The following is a 22,115-nucleotide window of genomic DNA, read 5'->3' on the forward strand; positions in this document are numbered from 1 at the left end:
GACTGACCATAAAAACCTGGAAGCTCTAAGCACCAGCCGAAAACTCAGTCCCAAACAGCTGCGCTGGGCTGAGTTCTTCAGCCGCTTTGACTTCACTCTTAAATTTATACCAGGCAAGAAAAACTTTTTGGCTGATGCACTCTCGCGCAGACCCCAAGATGCTGGCCCAGGGCCAACGGTCCAAGGCACCGTCTGGACCGACAAACAATTAAGTCTGGCAGCGGTGACTCGCAGCCAGACCCGAGCACAATCGACTCCGCCTCCAGCCGCTCAGCCTTCCAGCGGCTCGCCTCCCTTGTCAATTCCCTCCGATTTGCAACAACAGTTGCTCTCCCACCTTAAAACAGATACTTGGTTACAAGCCAACAGACACATGTTAACTTTCACCGATGATCTTGCCTGGCGCAACGATCGTCTCTATGTACCCGAAGCAATGCGAAAAACCATACTCCAGCGCTGCCACGATGACAAACTAGCGGGGCATTTCGGCTACGTGAAAACTTTGCATCTCGTTCGCCGCCAATTCTGGTGGCCCACTTTACTCAAAGACTTAAAGGAATATGTCACTGCGTGCCCTGTATGTGCGGCGATAAAGCGCAAACCGGGCAAGCCCCAGGGTCTCCTTCAACCCGTGGCCACTCCGTCTGTCCCTTGGCAGGATATCTCCATGGATTTTATCGTTGATCTACCCCCTAGTCAACGAAAAACTGTCATTTGGGTCGTCAAAGACTTTTTCTCCAAACAAGCCCACTTTATTCCATGCGCTTCTATCCCCACCGCACAACAGCTGGCACGCCTCTTCCTCATCCACGTGTACCGCCTCCACGGTATCCCCGCCCGTTTGGTGAGTGACAGAGGCACACAATTTACGTCACAATTTTGGCGGGCATTTTTAAAACTCTTGGGTACGAAACAATCACTTTCTACTGCTTGGCATCCGGAAACGGACGGATCTACAGAGGCGGTTAATTCTACATTAGAACAATACCTCAGAGCTTTTGTTAACTACCAGCAAGACAACTGGGTCGATCTACTCCCATTTGCTGAGGTCGCTTACAACAATTCCATTCATCAAACCACTGGTCAAGTTCCCTTTAAAACCGTTTTTGGACGTGAATTTGTCCCTATTCCTGAACTTCCTCATCCTCAACCACTCCCAGCCACCCTCGCTGGCTGGGCAGACTCTCTCAAAGACTCATGGTCTAATATTCTACTCGCTCTCCACCATGCCCAAGCTACCTATAAACGCCATGCTGATGCAAAGCGTTCCCCAGAACCATCCTTTGCAGTCGGGGATAAAGTCTACTTATCAACTAAATTTATCAAGTCCCCACAACCCTCCAAAAAACTTGGTCCTAAATTTGTCGGTCCTTTTCCAATTGTTGCTCAGCTCAACCCTGTTACGTTTAAACTTGATTTACCTCACAACCTTAAACGTTTACATCCTGTTTTCCATTGTAGCTTACTCAAACCCTGCCTGTCCTCGGACCGTTGGCATCCGCAACCCACTCCTCCACCTCCCCTCATGATAGACAACCAGCAGCACTTCGAGGTGGCATCTATTCTCGATTCCAGACGCCAGCGCTCTACTCTACAATACCTCGTCCGCTGGAAACATTTCCCTCATCCTGAATGGGTTGCTGCTCCAGACGTGCATTCTCCTCGTCTCGTAGCTCAATTTCACTCTGCCTATCCTGACAAACCGGCTCCCTGATTTCTTTTGGGGGGGCAATATGTCATGTTCACATTCTAATGTCTGGTTAACATTGTAACGTTTCACATGTCATTCTCTGTTCCGTATCCCTTCACCCGGGGTTTTTCCATTCTGTTACACTCCCTTGTTTTGAGGGCTTGGAATGCATGTTTGGGTTTGCGCTCCTGTTCAAGGTTACGTTCCCAGGCGCGTCTAACAGCATTCAGCACCTGGGAGGGGGAGCGTCCTGACGGGCGACGGGGCGGGACCTGCCCACAAGCAAGGCTTTTAAGTTTGTATTTGGCGCGCTTTTGCTCATTCTCAGCTTTCTCTGTATTTGCATACTATTCCTTTAATAAATCAGTTATCTTTAAGCCCGAGCTTGTGAGACTGAGTATTTGGGTTTAGGCAATCATTACAGTTATAATAAAAGATCTTAATGCAGTGTTCTTCTATTAGCACAGCCTTTGGAAAACCAATTCCCCTTCTTACAATATTGTCCATCATCACAGTGCTGTTGCATGCATTTATTCACAGCATTTAAAAGTGCAACTCTTACCTGGGTTTGCATCCCAGGCTGGAACAAAGCTTATTCCCTTGTGCCTGTGTCAAGATTGCATAGTTGGCTTCATGCTACCCATTACATATACACACACACAGACACAGAATGCATAAAAATAAAAATAGGGGAATGCCACCTATGCAAGGTCTTGTGGAAAGTTCCTTTATTGTCCTTTGTTGTGACAAAAGCCAAAGTGAAATTGCAAATATGCTGAGACACCAATATCAATCAGAGACTTGTGTTATACTACAACATGTCTTATGTTATACCATGACACCTGTAAGAAGGTCAGAAGAAATAGTAACATTTTTTATTTGACAACCTTCCTCTTCCAAGTTAAGGAACCGCATTTAGTTTCCATTCTCCTAAGTCTCTGTCATGTTCTCCGTTTCAATGTTCTGCATACATCGTAACGTTTCACATGTCACTCTCTTGCTCCGTGTTTCCTTGTTGGAAATTTCCAGCCCTGCGAGGCTGTAATCTTTGGAATGTATGTTTGGGTTGGTGTCTTTCTTCAAGATGACTTTCCCAGGCCGGTTTATGACGCTGAGTGGTATCTGGCATGGGGTGATTGCTACGATGGGGCGCGGGGCGGAGTTGGACTGAAGCAACAGTATTTGATTTGTATTTCGCGCGCTTTTGCTTTATTCTCAGCTTTGTCTGTATCTGCACACTATTCCTTTAATAAATCAGTTATCTTAAAGCTCGGGCTTGTGAGACTGAGTATATTGGAGTAGGCAACCATTACATCTCTACAGTTACACTGATCTTCACAGAAGTACAGGTAGAAATCTGTAAGTTACATGGAGCAAAGAAACTTTGTCCAACTGCAGTTGTAGGAAAGGCCTCTAATTCAACAACAGCTAGCATACAGAAGTTCTGAGGTTCAGTCCCCAGGTATGGCGTGGGACCCTTGGGATCTGTTACTAGTCTATTTTAAACATTACAGAGTAAGAAAGACCAATGGCCTGATTGCCCACATTCCAGTGTGCAGTCTGATTCTCCCTTCTGCTCAAACATGTGATTTCAAATGATGAACAAAGAAACAATACCCAACAAGGCTTAAACTTTAAACACAAAAATATTTTATTAAAAAATATTGTACGTATTTTACACAAGACACATGCAGATATATAAAAAGATCCTGATGATGAAAGGCAAGTCAATTCTCTTCCATAATGTGGTTGACAACATTTCTACACCAAAAGTTAGCCTGTCACATTATTTTCAGACAAACATCTGTCGACATTCTCTCCCCCAAATGCCAATGCAGGTGAACAAACCTGCACATTTCAAAATGTGTCTGCCCCAGAAGAGTCTGAACTCCCAGGAACTGAACTGAGGCTCTGAGTTTTGTCCTCTATATCAGCAGATGGTACCTTCACAGATACTTTAGCTGGTGCAGGAAGGGAACTTAAATGGGGTATGACTTCTGTCCCTGGAACAGAGAGAACATTTAGTCATTTGCAGGCCAAGTCACCCAGATACAAGATGTGAAAAATGCCATCTGACTTTACCATCTTCATTTTAGGAAACACGGAGATCCTACATGTTTGTCCACTGCCAAAAAATCATTAGACTATCTTGCAGAGGGAGCTAAATTTGTGATTCAGATTTTCCTAGATACATTAACATCTGGTAGCAATGTACAATATTAGTAACACTTAGAAGGGCTATTTCTTTCTTCTAAAAAAGTGGGAAAAACCTCTTCCCAAATACAAAACTGAAAATCAATTATTAGATTGTTGAAATTCAGTATAGTAACATAGATTATTAAAATCATTACTGTAATAGCCAAAGATCAGATCTTATCTATGGACCCTATCTTGGCAGCCTTATTCAGCCAATGGATTTATTTAGTCTGTTAAAATAATAGCTTCCAATTATGTTCCAGCCTGCAAATTCAAACCACAGTTTTGTAGAAACACTGTAGGAATGAATACATGTTTAAAGTGTATTCAATAGTCTTTTGGCTTTTTGTATTAATACTGGCTGCACGAGAACAATCTTACCACTGCACTGAAAACAGATCATTCTCTCTCTCTTTTTTGACTCTATATAGCAGATGCTTAGCTACCTTTGTCTAAAACTGTACCTAAAAGCAAACACAGAACAGAAAATTATTGTTACACTATGATATCCAATGGTTGGATGTAAGCTTGGCTAATACAAGGCTCATGGTTGTAAATGATAGTTAAGGAATCTGAAAACGTAGGTTGCGTTCCAGGATCAGTCTTTGGATTGGTTTGCATTACTCTCAAGGCAAGCAAAATTATAATCTTCCTTTCTCATTAATATGCATAGCAAATTGTGTTTTCTCTTCAATTCTAAAGGGATTGAAAACTCTTTTCCCTTCCCTTGCTTAATTATCTAGCATGACTGTGCAATGGCAGAAGATTTATGTAATCTGTTCCATGTTGTGCTTCAGAGACTAATAATTAGCTGATCAGAATTGACATGGAAGCTTCTCTTTAATGTTGTGTTCAAGAGATGGGTGTCAGTTTCTAAAGTGTCCACCTGGACAGCCCATAGCACACCTCCAAAAAATCTACTCCTGGCCAATCTTGTTGAGAGTTAAGAGTCTCAAGAAAGCCAAGTTTCTTACACCTTGGGGTGACATTCTGCATGCTATTCAAATGTAAAATATTAGAAAAGGATGGGGCAATCTTTTCCTTTTGCTATCGAGAGCTACATCCAGAATTCTGCTGGATGTAACATGGTGTGTACAGCTGAAGGAAATAACAATTGAAGAGAAGTAAGTTGAAGGAAACATCAATTCTCTCTCAGAGCCCCCCTGCGTCTCTTTCACATACTTCCATTTTCTCCTCTCATTCTCATTTTGACACAAGCTGCAGAGAAGGGACAGCTTTTATTATCTGAACTGATCTCTTCGGCATTTCAGCCAGTTCACATGTAAATGGATACCAACATGGTCAAGGAGAATCTTTTTCCTTGATCTTCTGAAGAGCAGAGATTTGAGACAAGATACGTCTATGTTTCCAGGGCAAGGACAGGATATTAAATATTCCTTTTCAGCAAGACCTATACATCATGAATAGATCTTCCGCTGCTTTTGGAAGATGTTAAGGTGTTTTTGGACATCCAGCAAAATATGTAGGTCTCAACACGCAGAAACAGTAACCTAACAGGCTATCATTCTATACAATGGGGTTCTCAATACCATGTAATCTGTGCAATGGGCTCAATATGCAAGGAACCAAATTCCACTGCAATGTATATCATTTTCATAATGATTTCACTATGCAAATTATATAATGGACCTAATTTGCATCATTTGTATGATATCACAAAATTGACGTAAGTCATCTCAATTATGTATTTTCTGATTTATCAGACTTTCATAAATAATGAACACCCCCCCAGACATTTATTAAGGTTAATTTTCACTGTATACCATTCTCAGAACAACCATACAAATTTTCTGATCCCAAGAGAAAATTGTAGTGCTTAAGAGAAGAATAAATCTATTATGGCAAATATCTTTATTGTATTTATTTCTACGGAGTATTCCAGAATTTGACTTATTTCAAATTTTATTTGCTACTTCTTTGTAGTTTCTGTACTTTTCTTGAAAGATTGAATGACAGCTGTTAGATGCTGGGACAACATAAAAGAATATTCAGATGTCAGAATGCAACTGCATGTTTTATAAAGTTGGTTTTTAAAGCAATGCTGCCAGAAGGGCTGATGAGTTGCATGTATCCTTAATGGCACTCTTCACAGTTAGCACCCAGCCTAACAACATAAGGGCTGTTCATTTAAACAAAAAAAAAGCTAAGAAAACTGAAAAATGCTCATTTGGCTTCAAGCAAATGTAGAAAGAGAGTCTAACAAGATGTTGAAAATGCTATAAGCACTAAACCTAACAATTTAAAAATGTATTTTACATCAATAGATTTCCAACTCTGAACTGGGAATCCTCTGCTTCCTCTAAAAGCTTATCAGATTTTTCTCAAAGGGCAGGCCATTTTTTGGTTTAAGGGCCAAATTTGACCTTTGAGTGGCATATCAAGGATGGTATTCCCCCCAAAAATGATAGATCCAAGAAAAAAAACAGTATTGATTTGATGTAACTAAAATGTAAAGTTAAATAAAATTATATAGAATATGGTTACCATTTTGTTAAAAATTGTTCACTGATGGCAACTTCTGGAGGGCTTTTGGAAGGCTCTGTTTGGCACTACAGTTACAGGTAGTGTACCTCTACTCAAAAAGAAGATCAGGACTATTAGACAAGAGATCAGAGGATCCAGGTGCTAGCAAGTATGCCTATACATATACCCATTTGTGGGATTAATACATCAAAACCTTCAAAGTGAAGGTTTAAGCAACTGAATTAATTTGTTTAATTTGTTTAATTAATTAATTAGACTTATAAGTAATTATCAGGCTTATCAGCACAGCTTATAATTAACAAAGGAAAATTCAATCACAGAAAATCAATAACATCAACATAACAACAAGTAGGGCCTGATATTATCAGGCATCCCAAAAATGTCCTATATTTGCTCACAGAAAAGCTTTCCCGCTTTCTCTTTCAAACCCACACAAACTGTACTTTATCATTCCATGAAAATCTGTTCTCAAAACAGCTGAGACTCTGTTTCAGAACCATCAACCTTCAGACCCAAAGACCGCTACAGCCCTGAAGGCCCAGTGGTTCAACTTCAAATTGGTTTCACCTGGTTTGTATTAATTACACCTGTTCTCAGAGCTCCCATTGTGGCAAATCAGACATTTTTGAAACACAAAATGTTTGAAAGCAGCACAGCATAATGGGTTTGAGAAGAGTCTGAAAATGGCTTCTGTATGGAAGATGCTAGGGTGCTTCCTTTCGACATTGCCCAAGCCTACCTTAGCCATCCTATTTTATTCTTTTAATCTGTCCTGCGCCAACTAAATGTGTCATCCTTCTCTAAATAATTATCTTTACATAATAAACTTCACTTTAGGACTCTGTATTTTTCAACAGAATAAACCCTTTGAAGAAACACATGATTTTAGTTTCGTTTTCTGCTACAGCTCATGAATAAGCTGTAGCAGTTCATACTGAGAACACTTTGCTCCTGACATATATGATGCTGCTGTATTCTGCCCAGCCACTTAACTGTAATGTTTCCCTCAATCACCTGTCCTGCTTTCAACTACCATCTGATAATGTCTTACACACACTAACAGGGGGGTTGACGCTGTTAATCATAACATGGCCACCGGTTTAGGACATTCAGCCAGGCTAAAAATTAGAGAAGGACAAAAATGCAGTAAAGATCCATGCTTCAGTTGAATTATAGGAGCATTGAAAGCAAAATGAAATTGTGCCAGGCACAAAAATCACTGGCACTTATTGACGGCTTTCATGACTAACATGGCAAATGACTCCGTACACTGGAATCATCTATGAGCATTACATAATTTAGTTTAATGGTTTCAAGGCTTCAAATCATCAAATATATACCACCAGCAAAAGAATGCAAAATTAGTTTGCCCAGTCCTAGAGATTCCCTAAACATGGAAGCCTCTTGCTTAATGTTTATAAGGATTTTGCTCTTTGGAGGCTTTGAAATGCTGGTTTTCTTCCCAGATTTACTTTAAAAGAGTAAAAAGCAGTTTGGGTTTCTTTCTACAGTAGCCTTCCCCAACTTACTGCCTCTCCAGATATGTCTGATTACAACTCTTGCCACCCCTCAGACAACACAACAAGTTAGGGATAATAGGAATTATGGTCTAACATATCTGGAAGGCATCAGGTTGGAGAAAGATGTCTTGAAATAAGGAAAATTCCTCCTCCCAGATATACTGTATGAATGTGGACCCTGCACTATCACCATCTTCTCAAATATGTCCTTCAGATATGTTAGATTTTCATCTTGCATAATTTCTTAGCCAGCATGGCCATCAAAGTGGAAGTCCAGCACATCCAGAATTCACTGAATTGGGAACTCTGCACTATCACAACTGGAAATGGACATACTAACATAAAGGCTGCTCTGCCATTAGTATTTACATTGATCAACTGGGAAAGAAGACAGCCTGAATCTCACACATTGCCAAAATCACCCAACTTAATTTGCTTTCTCTTTATTACTTAGGAATGTTCTCTACATCTAGAACTTTTAGAAACATTTTTGCTGGAGAGATAAGACAAACCCATATAGGTTATTTATTTTATTTATTTATCAAATTTTATTACTGCCCATCTCCCCCACAAAGGAGGGACTCTGGGCGGTTACAGCATTTTCTTACCGATGTGACTATCGTCTGTTTTTAAGTATTTTCTAACCCCACATATAAGGAGGCAGAGAGATAAAATAAAGTTTGCAACCTAATGCAAAAAATAAAATGGCTGAAATCTATGAAAAGAACACCTGGAAAAACGTATCTAGCACAATATTCATCTCCCATTAAGAACAGGGCAGAAAAAGTGACTTGTTTCTTCCACTGCCAGGTTCTGACTGCTTGGCTTTGTTGAATACCAGCTTCAAAGTTTGAGTGTTGTCATGTGCAATGCCTTAGTGCCCTCCAATGAGTTTGTCTCAAGCCTGATCCTGGGAGATCTGAGTACACAGCTGCAACCTCCTAACTCAATGTTTTATATGCTTCCAGAAAAGAAGCAACAATTCCTTTGCTCTTTACACAATCATGCCCTTGTTCCTCTTTGTTCTTTTCTCTCTTCTTTTTGTCTTGCTTAAAGCATCAGCATCTGGACTGTATTTACATACACAATTATTTTGTAAAACACATAATTCATTGCTAAGGATATGCTGGCAAGGCTTGCCATATCTCCATATGAACATGACAACCACTATAAACTTAGATAGCACTAAGAGTATCCAAAAGGGAAGCCATACTATCCTTGCTGGAATGATCGCTCTAATTAGCCTAATGAGTAATGTAAAAGTACTAAAGAAGATGAAGAAGCTCTAAAGAGCTGAAACATCCAGCCTGATCCCATCCCCATTAGCTGAAATGTGTGGATTATTAGTCAGCTAACTGAAATGTACAACAAAAATAACCTCATCTTGCCTTTGATTCACAGTATTAGCTACTGTTGTTCAGAAGTGGCTTAATGGTAGATAAGACACTTGATCAAAGAACTGGAATTCATATCCTCCCCACCCATGTAGTTTAATGCTGTATGAAAAACGTAGGCCATCATATTTGGAAGAGGATGATATCTTAATTGGGTTGGTAGTAACAAAAACAGTATGGACAGATGGAGGTTCAGCCTGAGGCCCTATATGTTCTAGCCCTTTTTCAGGGAAATTACAAATACGTGGAAACAGATGAAAGGCAACCATGTGAATATATATCCCCTTATACATGCTTGCCATCCTAATGAGGTATAACCCAGAAATACATTAACCACTTCAGTTGAAAGTTAGGGATTAGAAATTACAACATGATGGATGTTCCCTTACCACAACTAACCTATCTTGCTGGTAGCTTGATTAGAACAAGAAGGCCATGATAGACCTGATTTTGGGCAGCAATTAAAAGGTGAGCAGAAAGCAGATATAAATGCTTCTCCTTTGATAGATTACATAGGCAAGGATGTAAGACAAGCAGATTGTTCAGGAAAATATAGATTCTCAAAAACACAGATTGAAGTATCATTATTGGGAGTTCTCTATCTGCTGTAAGAGTTATATGAAGGTTAGTTCAGCACCCAAATTATTTCTGCAAATTGTAGTAATTATTTCAAAAATCCTCCAAATGCATTAAGGAGTGACACAATTGCAATATTCTATTTATGATGTTCCTAAAAGAGATAAATTCCAAATTGAATCTCCCAAAATAATAATGTTTTTTAAAAGTTCCATTGCTAAAAGCCATCTCAAACACAGAGACTTAGATTCTGCACTGTAGGAGGAAAGCAGTGCTAGTCTATGGTAGCAAAAAATCAGGAGTCTGGTAGCAACTTTTATTATCTCAAATTTTATTAAAAGATACATGCTTTTGTGAGCTGCAGGTCACTTCATCAGATGCACAGAGTGGCTAGAATGATGTAGAATTTAAATTGGGGTGTGGTGGGGGGAAGACAGATTGATTATGCAGATATGAGAGATTACCAGTACTTTATCAATTAACGATTGTAATGTGTAAATCCGCAGTATTTAGTGAAAGCTTAAGCCTTCCAGTAACATTTGTAGTTGGAAACGATGCTATCAATCTTCTGATTTTTAGTTTCTGCAGAACCTCTAGAAGGAAGAGTTTCCATAGCTACAAGCAGTCACTGTCTATGCCTATAACAGCAGTACTATCGAGTTTCTCCATAAGTTGGACCTATGCAAATGCCAAGTTTCTAGTATTGTGAATTGATCAATACTTTATACTTTCAGTTTAAAAAAGATTATTTGTAATTATTATTGTTTACATGACAGCCCCAAGATGAATATGCTAAATTATAGTTCCCATTTAAATTACCATGTTTAGAAAGCTGGATTTATCTCTAGGAGACTCAGTTCTCTTCAAGTTCAGTCGAGCACATTTGTTTGCTTGTTTGTCAAATTTGTCACTGCCCATCTCCTCTGAGCGGAGGAACTCTGGGCGGTTTACAATATAAAACAATAAATACACAATAAAACTTCAATATAAAACACATTATAAAACAATTTCGCAGAGCTACCAAATATAATAAAATCCAGATGGCTATGGTTTCATTCAGTTGTTGTATAGAAGGGGCACTTCAAGGTACTAGCCAGCCCCAAGTATGACTATTCTCCTCCCTGCCCCAAGCCCGGTGGCAGAGCCAGGTCTTCAACTTCCTCCAGAAGGCTAGGAGCAATGGGGCTAATCTCACCTCCAGGGGCAAGATGTTCCAGAGGGCAGGTGCTACTGCCGAGAAGGCCCGCTTCCTGGACCCCACCAGATGGAATTCTCTTATCCACGGGGTCCGTAGCATGCCCTCTCTGCACGATCGAGTGGGACGGGGCTGATGAAACGGGGAAGAGGTGGTCCCTTACATAACCCGGTCCCATGCTATGTAGGGCTTTATAGGTGATAACCAACACCTTGAATTGGACCCGGAAGCAAACTGGTATCCAATGCAGCTTGTGTAGCAAAAGTGTGATATGCACCCTTCTTGGGGCACCAAAAATAGCCCACGCAGCCGCATTCTGAGCCAGCTGAAGCTTCCGGATACTCTTCAAGGGTAGCCCCATGTAGAGCACATTGCAGTAGTCTATATGGGAGATAACAAGGGCATGAGTGACTGTTCAAAGGGCCTCCTGATCTAGGAAAGGGCGTAACTGGTGCACAACACGAAGCTGTGCAAAGGCCCTTCCAGCCACGGCTGCCACCTGTTCTTCGAGCAGGAGCTGTGAGTCCAAGAGGACCCCCAAGTTACGCACTTTTACATCTAATGCTCAATGATGTATGGCATCTTTTACATCCAACAGTGAGAAACTATACCTTTTGTTTTTTCCATACACTGAAACAGTTTTTGTTTGGATTGTTTACATTTCTTCATCATTGCTTAAGATTCTCACAATAGTACAACTACAATATCTCACCATGTTCCAGTTGCGGTATCCTGGCAACTGGAATTTTTTTTCTGAAATAAAGAGTACCTGGCATTTGTATGCTTCCTGGCTAAATGACAATGATTTTAAAAACAAATGGTTGCCAAGCTTCAAAATCATTTAGTAAGAATCAAGGTTCAGCATCTCTTGTGTTACTGAACAGGATGCATCCAAGGCATATGTGATAGGGTAAATCATACTGTACGGTGCACAGAGGAAAAAATGTAAGGCCAAAGCAAGAAAAATTAAATAGGAAATTGGAACTTTTATTGTCTCAGCTTACTATTCATACCTCTCCAGATCTTAAGGAACTGCAAAATCATAAATATAAGTGCAACAAATTGCTTCCGCCAGGGAAGACTTTGTATTAACCTCCCTAGACATTCAGGGAATCTGGAAAATAACCAAGTTTTGGCATACTGATTAAAGCAGCAATAAGCTTATAGTTTTATTCCAATGATTCATGTGTAATGCCTAAAGACATCAATTTCAGATTTCAATAATTTAGTTAGAAGTTAAAAAAAAGATTTGGTGGGATATGAGTTAAAATCTTGAGTCCTTCTCATTTCGGCTTATTTGATCTGGCCAAAGGGGGATTGAGTGGGTGGATCCAGTGATGAACAACTTTGTATGTGATGGAGGTGTTACTGGCCTTAAAGGAGGCAGTGGATTATCTATTCCTGAAGAAACCCTTCCTGGATTGAGAGGATTTGTCGAATTACTGCCCAGTCACAATACTCCTTTTGAGGATAAGGTGTTTGAGTAAGTGGTGTCTATACAGCTGCAGACATTCTTGGGGGACGTAACTAGCTTGGCTATTTCCAGATTGGTTTCAGGCTTGATTTGGGGACAAAATTGGCCATGGTTGCCCTGACACATGAACTCCTGCAGGAGACAGAGTAAGTACAATTCTGTTGATTCTGCTTGATCTCTTAGTGGCTTTTGCTACCCTTAACCATGGCATTTTCTTGGGACGTTTCTTTCTGTGAGTTGGGGTGATACTGTGTTATAGAAGTTCTGCTCCGATCTGCAGGAATGGTTTCAGAGAGTAGTATTGGATACTTGGCAAATATGCTGCTAGATACCAGAAGAAGTTCTCCCCGCTGCTATTTCACATCTATATGAAACAAAGTTCCATCAGGAATTTGGGAGCTAGGTATGCATCTGTATGCAGATGACACTCACCTTTACTTCTCTTTAAAATCTGACTTGGGAATGGCTATGCATTAGGTAATATGCAAAATTAGCTGATCTAGGAACAGGCCATTTGGGGGGAGGGGGGAGAGAGAGATTATTTCTTTATTGAATTTATACAGTCGCCCATCTCACTTGCATGTGACTCTGGATGGCATACACAATTAAAATATATGGGTAGTCCTTGTTTAACAACCACAATTGGGACCAGCAACTCCAATGCTAAGTGACACAGTCGTTAAGCGAGATATCACGTGAATGTGACTTGTGGCTTTACTGCTGGCTTCTCCGATGACTCCGCTTGTCAGAAGCCGACTGTGAAGTGTGCAAATGGTGATCGCGTGACTGCAGGACACTGCAACCATCATAAATGCCCTCTGGCTGCAAAGTGTCCGAACCTTGATCACATGACTGTGGGATGCTGAGACAGTTACTTTTTTCAGTGCTGTCATTATTCTGAACAGTTGCTAAACAGGGCAGTCATTAAGTGAGGACTACCTACACACACACATTATATATACATATACATATGCATATACATACTTCTTTACATACATAAAAGATGTATGCTTATGTCCCCCCCCCCACCGTTTTCTTAGTTGTTGTCATTTTCTCTGTTCTTTTTAAATCTATTTTTTTAAAGAAAGAAAATTATTTCCATGTCTAATGCTGCAAAACGTTCTCCCAGATTATCTACAAGATGGTTTTCTAAAATTATGGCAAATGATACTTTAATGATAACGTGAAGAAATTAATGGTGTGAAAAGTCAGCACCTCACATGCTTTTTCAGCATTTTGCCAGGAGTCTATTGGGCTAAATATCAAAAGAGTTAATACAATAAAGTGAACCGAAACTGCAAAATAAAGAGCATCCCACCAGATTTTTTAGAATTTCACCTAAGTGTACATATACACATAGACATGCCCCATTATCCAGCTGTTGGCTCTCAAGGTGGCTTATAGATAAAAACAAAAGAAGTTAATTAATGGTTTTGCACAATATAACACTGCTCTAGGTTTTTTAACATACCACTTGCTAAGGAACTTCACACGGTAGATTTTAGTCTTCCCTAGCCCAAATCTATCTATCTATCTATTTATTAGGTTTATATTACCGCCCCTCTCCCCCAGTGGGAGTTCATATCCAACTGCTCCTACCGTCTGATTATGAGCTCTACTGTAGAAACTCTTTTAAAAGCCAACATACTGTTGCCCTCATCCCACAAACTTAGAAGTATATGCTAAGTACTGACATACCCAGGATACCTGCCCAGATTTTAAAAATCAAAATACTGACAAGTATCACAAACAAACAAATGGCTTACTAAATTGTAATAATATTAACCCTACTGCTAAAAGGGCAGAGCCCGGAAATGTTTTTGCCACTCTCATTTGTAAAAATCAGCGTTGTACTCTTAAAGGGCTAGAATGCAGTGTGACAGAAAAAAATCATGCAGACACGGAATAAAATTTTGCTTCTGAAATATATTAGAGTTCCTGAAATCTAAGAAAAGATGGAAGATCCCCAAGGAAATTCAAGGATGACACTGACTGAATGGTGGCGTATGTGGAGACTCCGTAAAAGCAGTGTGGTGATTCCATATGAAACGCAAAGAGTGGAAGCAGTCTTCGTGCCTTCATAGCCACTGCAAGCTTTCAGGTTAATGAGACGGCCAACACAGTAGCCACCCTGACCACTTAACTGCTTTGGTTTAGTTAATTAAGAAGGAATGTCTCTCAAAAAAATAGGGTGGCTCTAAGTCTTTACACAGAAGTACAGTGTAAATAGACTTGTTCTTCCCACACATCTTCTCTGTTAAGATGAACAGAGGCTACTACTAGTATACCTTTTAGTTTTTTCACAAATCATAAAGAACACTGACAACCCAGCACAATTCTGCTGCATCTCTTTAGCTGCCTTCCCCAGAACTTCAGCAAAGCCATTTGATGATGGAGCCAAGAATGCTAATCAGGACTAGCATCAGGACTAGCAGATCACTTGCGTATTCCTAAAGGTTCTGTCTGTGACAACCACAGAATAATGTAGCATTTAAAACGTATTATGAAACTCTGTTGACAAACAAACACTATAGAAAGAATCTTGGAAGCAGTTCTTTTATCTGCATTATGAGCATACAAGGAGGGAACCCTACTAGAATGCAGATTACATCAAGGGGAGTGGATTTGCAAGGACCACCTTCTCATTATGTGGAGAACTAGTATGCTGAGGCTTTTCCATACATCACCAGGTTTTTTTTTAGTGTTTCGGGGGATGACCCAGGAGACAATAAACAATGATAAGCCACAGATTATTATTCACTGTGTTTTTCAAAGTTTTCATAGGCAGCATTTGGGCATTATAAAGACATTCCTTAAACCACAAGAGCCAGTGTAGCATAGTGGGTAAGGTGTTAGCAGGAGCAGGAACTCCCAGGTTCAAATCCTTACTTTAACATAAAGCTTTGGGCCAGTAGCTCAGGCTCAGCCCAACTTATCATATGCAGTTGTGGGACTGCAATTAGGGGAGCCTCCCCCTTAAACTGCCTTGTTCAGAGAAAATGTGGGATACAAATACAGTTATGAAAAAGTAAACTAAGTAGTCATAGGTCCTTTTAAAAAAATGGAAGCAGAGGTTCTCAGGGGTCCTACTTATACACCATGTAAGAATTCAAATAGAACATATACGCTGCCTACCTATAGTCATCACCTGTAAACAGTCTTTCACATGACTTGTATTTACTGAATAAAAAGAAAATCAACCTTATTCCCATTAGCAATTCAACAATAATCATCATTCAAAGAAGCAAATCCTTTTATTGTTCCATGTCATGTATTACCTTGGACAATGCCAAGATATTAAGCTTCTGTACATATGCACATATGTGCATATACTTGCTTACACATTGCTTTTTTAGAAAAAGTGGTTGTCTCCAATACAGGGAATGGTTGCAAATAATAATAAAAACTTTAAACCATACACAGATCATACAAAAAGTAAAAGCTGCATGGAAAGTAGACCTTACAGCTGAGTTGTAAGGTTCGGTAATACTGTACTGATCATCATTCACACACACCACCACTGGAAATAAGAACTGGTTCAAGTTCTAAGTTGTCATTGTTTGGCTAATAGCTTCAAGCTGCCGAGGCACAGCTGCACCAATCCAGCCAGACAGATTTTCACAGCAATGCTTTGATAGCATGGGGGCCCTTAAGTGTCAAGATATAGAAAAAGCAGCAGTTGTTGGCTGTGAAAACAGTCTGATGCAAACCAGATGGGGGCTCACTTGATGGGCAACATTAAAAAAAAACAATGGGTTCATTCAACAAAAGTCAAGCCACTGCCCAAGAGAGAGTGAACAGAACACAACAGTCAACCGGAATAGAAGAAAACAAGAAACAGTTGTGTGGCTCTGGGTGATGAGATCTGCTGCTCTTCAGACTAAACAAAGTTTTGATTTCTAACTCTTAGATTAATTCATTTCATTCTAGATTATAGACCTCTCTCCATCTTCCTCCTCTCTTCCAATATCTATGCAATTTATTAATTTTACTTAAAGCAAAAAACACCTTAGTGTATGAAAACTTTACAGGATAATAAATAGGTTATTTCTAATCCAGGTATCTGGAAAAGTACCTAACAAAGCAGAACATTTCCAGGAAGGGTCAGCTCTTACTTCTAAGCAGTGCTGAGCACATTTTTCATTAAGTGATCAGAAATGGATTTTAGTGCATGTGAACTGTAGTAAACTCGACTGCTTGGAAATTCCTGCTTGTCTGCCATAGTTTCACAGTGGTCTAGTTCAGATTATTGTATTTCAGTTTGGTAAGTCAAAACATAAACTTGCCTTATCCATACTTTCTTATTTAGTATAAGCTGAACAACCGTTGTGTATTTGCTATATTTTAATCCATCCTTTAACTGATGTTCTTTGGGAGGATTACAAGGCATTACTGTATTAATACTTAATACAATTTTAAGTATTAAAAACATAAAAATAATAAATATAAAGCAGAATACATTAATTAATATAGCATACATTTATAATACAAACACTTAAATTCTAGCCTGGTGCAAAAAAAAAAGACTTCCAGGTTGATCCTTCTGTGAAAGCATTCCTCAATTATTAATTTTGGAAGAGGAAAGAAGGGGAACCCAATTTACATCCTATATCAGTTTAGCTGGACCATGCATCTATGAAGTCAACTGCACTTCACAAAAGCTCATGCCTTTTAATAAAATTTGTTAATTTGACAAGCTGCTATCAGACTCTTTCTCATATTAATAACAATCCAATCAGTCAGTAGCAAGCCCTCCTCCCACTACTGTACAAAAGCAGATGAATTCAATAGTAACATTGAAGAGTACAGGTATCATGTACTTTGCATGACTGAAGGTTTTACATTATGCTCATATTTAGCTATATGTTTTAGTTGTCACAGAAATGTATTGGTGTGCAAGTCAGACTAGATGGGAAAACAATATTATTTTTTCTTTTAATAATTTAATAAAGGGGAAGGTGTCTGAATCAACAAAATGTGAAATTGATTGCAGAGGTACTGCTGAAAAGCAAATGTACTGTACATTTGAAGATTAGGCTTAAGAGAGGCTGTGTGCCTATTGAATGCTAACCTTTCTATCATGCCTGAAATAAGGCCTTTCCTTTCCATCCCTGTCCAGTTATTTTGGCCCCTTGCCACATGTCCACCTGGTTTTGTTCCCCATTTCTCTACCACTTTTCCAATCACCATTGTTTTCTTTCTTTCTTTTTTGCTATTTCTGCTGGAGGAATATGTATTTGTGGGTGTATTTTGGTGTTTCTGGTGTTTGTATGTATGAGAGACAGTTGTTGGTATATGCACATAAGGATGAACTGTTGTAAGATTTTACAACTGCGATAGTTTATTTTCAGGGAAAGATTCAATTAAGATTAATTTTGCCCTGGTCCTACCCTTGTTCAGAATGTGGCTTCTGCAAGTACATACTCACAGATACATACAATACATAGGATTCCCTTCCGCCCCAGCCAAGAGCAAGATGGAAGGAATGTACTTTTTCACAGAAATGTGATACTATGTGTAAAGCAGAGAAGGTTAGTATAAATAACTTGGGTTTTTTTTTAAAGCACGATTTAGGGTTTTTTTTACTTCCATCAAGGCCTGCTAAAAACACAGCAATCACTTGAAGACTACCATCATTCTTTAGAGGGATGGGATGGGAGAGGCACATACAGCATACTGAAACACTGGCAATTAGATGGTTACCAAAATAGGTACAGCTTTTACTTAAAATCTTAAATGGATTTCTGAGTTAAGTGCTGTGTTTCAGTGAACTAATGTGGATCTGCTTGATGTTGGATTATATATAGGACAAAACACACGCAGTCTGACAACGATGGGGTGCTACAAGCATTTAGCCAACATTGTTGGAATTACATATGCAGTATTAGTACATCCTCTTTTGCAACCCTAGGCGTGAGAACTAGGAGTTACACTGCAGCAAGTGTATGGGTCAAAATAAATTCACTTTGTCCCATTCTATGTGAAATAAATTGTCTTTTTTAGAAGATGAACTGCAAGAATAAAGAAGGGTCTGCCTCTGGACTGTGCCGCAAATGGGAAAGTTATTATTTTCTGCTTCTCTCAAGGCAATTGATTGTCAGAAGATTTGGCATAAAAAAGCAAACTTTTGTCACACAATGCATAATTTGTGAAGTTAGTTGCCACAAAGTATGGTGACAGGGTACTGCTTTCACCAGTTTCAAAAAGAGGTTTAAGTAACATTAAGCTCTATTTCTTGCAGCTAATGCAGTTGTGATAACTGATGTTCTAAAACAGTCTTGAATTGGCTACATGAGGTTTAATAAAATGACACTTAATCCAGATAAGCATCAGTCCCACGATGTAGAGCAGACCAAAGTATAAACTCCTTCAGAAGACTAAACTACCCTTATTAAGATTGACTACAGTAAAAGTATCTTGCAGGTCTGACTGTGCTTTACCTCCTCCCCCTCTTATACTCCTATGAATTAGGGAAGTGTCTGTCTGAGACGTTTTCGCAAACCTTCCGTGTTACTTGGGTTTAAGCCATGTTTTTCACCTTGTTGCTTTGGTAATGGATCTTGCCTAGCTCTGTCAAGGTCATCTTTTTTATTCTCTACAATAAGATTGATATATGATCCTATCTGAACAAAGGCAGCCGTAGAGTAGTTTTTCACTTTCTGGCATTTCCTCAGATGGTTATGCATTATACATGGGGCTGCCTCTGAAAACAATTTGGAAATTATTGTACTGTATTTTTCCCTCCAAATATTTACCTGTAAACTGAGCTGGCATTCTTACATTTGTTGCTAACAGTATAAGATGTTGAAAACAAAAGAATGAGCAAGAGTTGCAAATGATTATAGGCACTGCTGCTGAAAACTACGGGTGTATCTGAAAATTAGCTAATGCTTGTTTGGTTAATTTAAACCTTTCTATACGGCCAAATGAACTGATAATCCTAGAGGTACACACACAAATATGTAGCTTTGGATCATTTTCCTCAATAAATAAATGAACAAGTATAATGTTTTTGACCCATTTGTTTAACTGGGTTCTCTTTATCCGGTTTTAGGACTTGTGTGGAGAACAAATCACATTTTAGCTCATATTTATGCAGAACTATTCAAAGGGGTTCACAGACTTTTAAGCACCACTGTAGGCCAAATCAAAATGCTGGCATTAACACTGCTTGAGGTTGAATGATCTGAAGAAGTAATTCCTCCCATATTTTCTTACCTGGACACGGACGTTTTCATCAGAGGTGGTTTTCCAGGTTCCCCTACATTACAAGGGTTGTTTCAGTAATAGCTCCCTGTTTGTGTAACACCATCTGCAGAGAGGCTTGCCTGGGACATATATTATGGTTCTTTAGTGACAGGCATTTTAGGAATTACTAGTTGGAGTGAGATTTTATCTGCTATTCAATCATGACTACTACAGTAGGTACGTCACTGTGTAATGCTAATCATTGTTTATGCTGTTCTAATATATACTGTATATTATATATTTTTTTCTACCTGATATTTATAATGTATTTAATTTTAATATGTATGTACGACTGCCCAAAGAGCTATTGCTGGTTACTGGCTTAAAAAGTAATAAATAAGTACATCTTAATAAGCAATTCCTTAATGCTTCTTTATTTATTTATCTATTTAAAGAACTTACATGGTTGCCTATCTCACGCAGTGATCCTAGGTAGCTCACAACAACCAATAAAAACAAGAACAAAAACAGAACAACTCTTCCCACCAGGTGCCAGACTATTAACCTCCTGCCTCAACCCACATCCTAGCTCAATGCTTAGGGGAAGAGTCAGGTCTTCACGGCCTTCTGGAAGGCTAAAGAAGAATTTTACATTTGTCACTTAGAAAGTTTGTTGAAGAGATCACATAATAAGCAGAATATATATGCTGCTGAGGGTAACAGCAGGAAAGAGTTATTGCTGTTATACTCTGCTTGTAGGCTTTTGGTGGCAATTGTGGGAAGTACCAGTTAAGTAAGCCATCCTTATACCAACACTGCTGGCAGGAAATTGTGGAAATTGCAGTCATAACACGTCTGGAGACACCAAAATAAGGAAAGCTACTAAAAGGACAAACTCAGATGGGCTAGCAAAGCAAATCTCCCAAAGATTTGGGATCCACAAAATATATCCACAGATCTCAGTGGGGAATAATCTTTGTTTGGATACCAAAATCCTTTCACCAGCATCACTCATCTTACTGATAATCCTTTCAACATCAGCACTGACCCCAACAGCATACCCTTTCTGGCCCAAGCCTGAGAACCTGACAGTTTCCAATTACAGACTCTTACACCTAAGCCTCCTCTTCCCACCAGATTATAAATTCATTTATAAAAATGAAATTTTTACTGGCTAAATTTGTTTTGAGACTGATACTCACTTTTGCATTTCAAAAAAAAGTGTTGAAAGTAATTGATTTTTCTAACTACAATTCAGGAATGCAATCTAGAACCATCAAGAAAGGAATTACAGTTTGTTATGGAGGCATAAATATATGCATGGCCATGACTGTATCGCAGAATGCAGAATTCTTCTAAAAGATCATGAGAATCTGCACCATGGGGATTGGGAGATTGGTTGTTATTTTGTAGAAGCAACAGCTATCCAGTTATTAAAATAGATAAATGCAGATGTCTGTAGTCAGGGAATATTATTTTTCTAAGCAACTTCGCCTATAGTCCCATTTTGTATATATAAAATGGACCCAGCAACAAATTCAACTTACAGGCTTCTTTTAAGCCAGGGGGGCAGTTAAGGACAGCTTTATATTTTCTGCAGTCATGCTGTGACTGACAGCTCTAATTTATGAGAAACTTTGGCAAAGGTAATGAGACAGCTCTTGGGCAAATACAGTCATTAGCATCTCAGTGAGGTTTTCCTTTATTTACCATTAATATTGTTCCCCATTTATGCAGTATGACCAATGCTTGAAAAGATGAAAGCAGGTCAGCCTCACCAGCTCATCATTATCTGCTTTTATTCACAACCACTCAAGTTTGATGCCAGTGGGATTCTTGCCCTGCCTGATTGTTTGGCTTCTCTCAATGAAGATGGTGGCAATTATTAGTAGCATAAAGTACATGTTGTTGCTCCCAGTATCAGGAAGACAAAACTATTCTAGTTACCTCCTGGTAAGCTTCTGAGCCCCATGAAAAGCTACTAGCAATTGTATTTTTGGCAAAAAAAAAAAAAAAAAAGCCTTTCTTAGATAAAATCCCTAACATCATCTTTGGCAGATAAGAAAAATTATCTTCTCTTTTCTATGCCTCTATTGACAGAATCCTCCTTTCTTCCTTTCCCCTTTTCAAGCATCTGTTTTATCCTCATACTTTGATTCAGCATTCAAGTACTTTATCTCACCCTTTACAGGGTAGCTGACCTAAAAATCCACATTTTTGCAACAATTTCTGCCAGCATCAGCATCAGTTACTAAAGGCCTGAGAAAAAAAGAGAACACTGTGAAAACAGTTTTACATCAACACCATTCATAAGGCTATTCCATCCTAGCAAACTATCCTTGTTTCTACCACATCCACACAATGTTTCATATACTGC

The 22,115-nt window shown here is 39.1% G+C and overlaps 1 protein-coding gene across 3 annotated transcripts in view; it reads right to left on the bottom strand.

Moving 5' to 3' along the window:
* Window positions 1-3,317: 3,317 nt before the first annotated feature.
* KIAA0586 (KIAA0586 ortholog) overlaps window positions 3,318-22,115 on the bottom strand; it is a 78,839-nt gene continuing 60,041 nt past the window's right edge. For all 3 annotated transcript variants that reach the window (XM_063290471.1, XM_063290472.1, XM_063290470.1), the window contains one exon: window positions 3,318-3,693. In XM_063290471.1, coding sequence (XP_063146541.1) covers window positions 3,548-3,693 — 146 coding nt within the window. In that variant the 3' untranslated portion in view covers window positions 3,318-3,547. The remainder of the gene's footprint in view (window positions 3,694-22,115) is intronic.

The sequence above is a fragment of the Candoia aspera genome, chromosome 1, assembly GCF_035149785.1.
Source record: "Candoia aspera isolate rCanAsp1 chromosome 1, rCanAsp1.hap2, whole genome shotgun sequence".
Taxonomy (NCBI): domain Eukaryota; kingdom Metazoa; phylum Chordata; class Lepidosauria; order Squamata; family Boidae; genus Candoia; species Candoia aspera.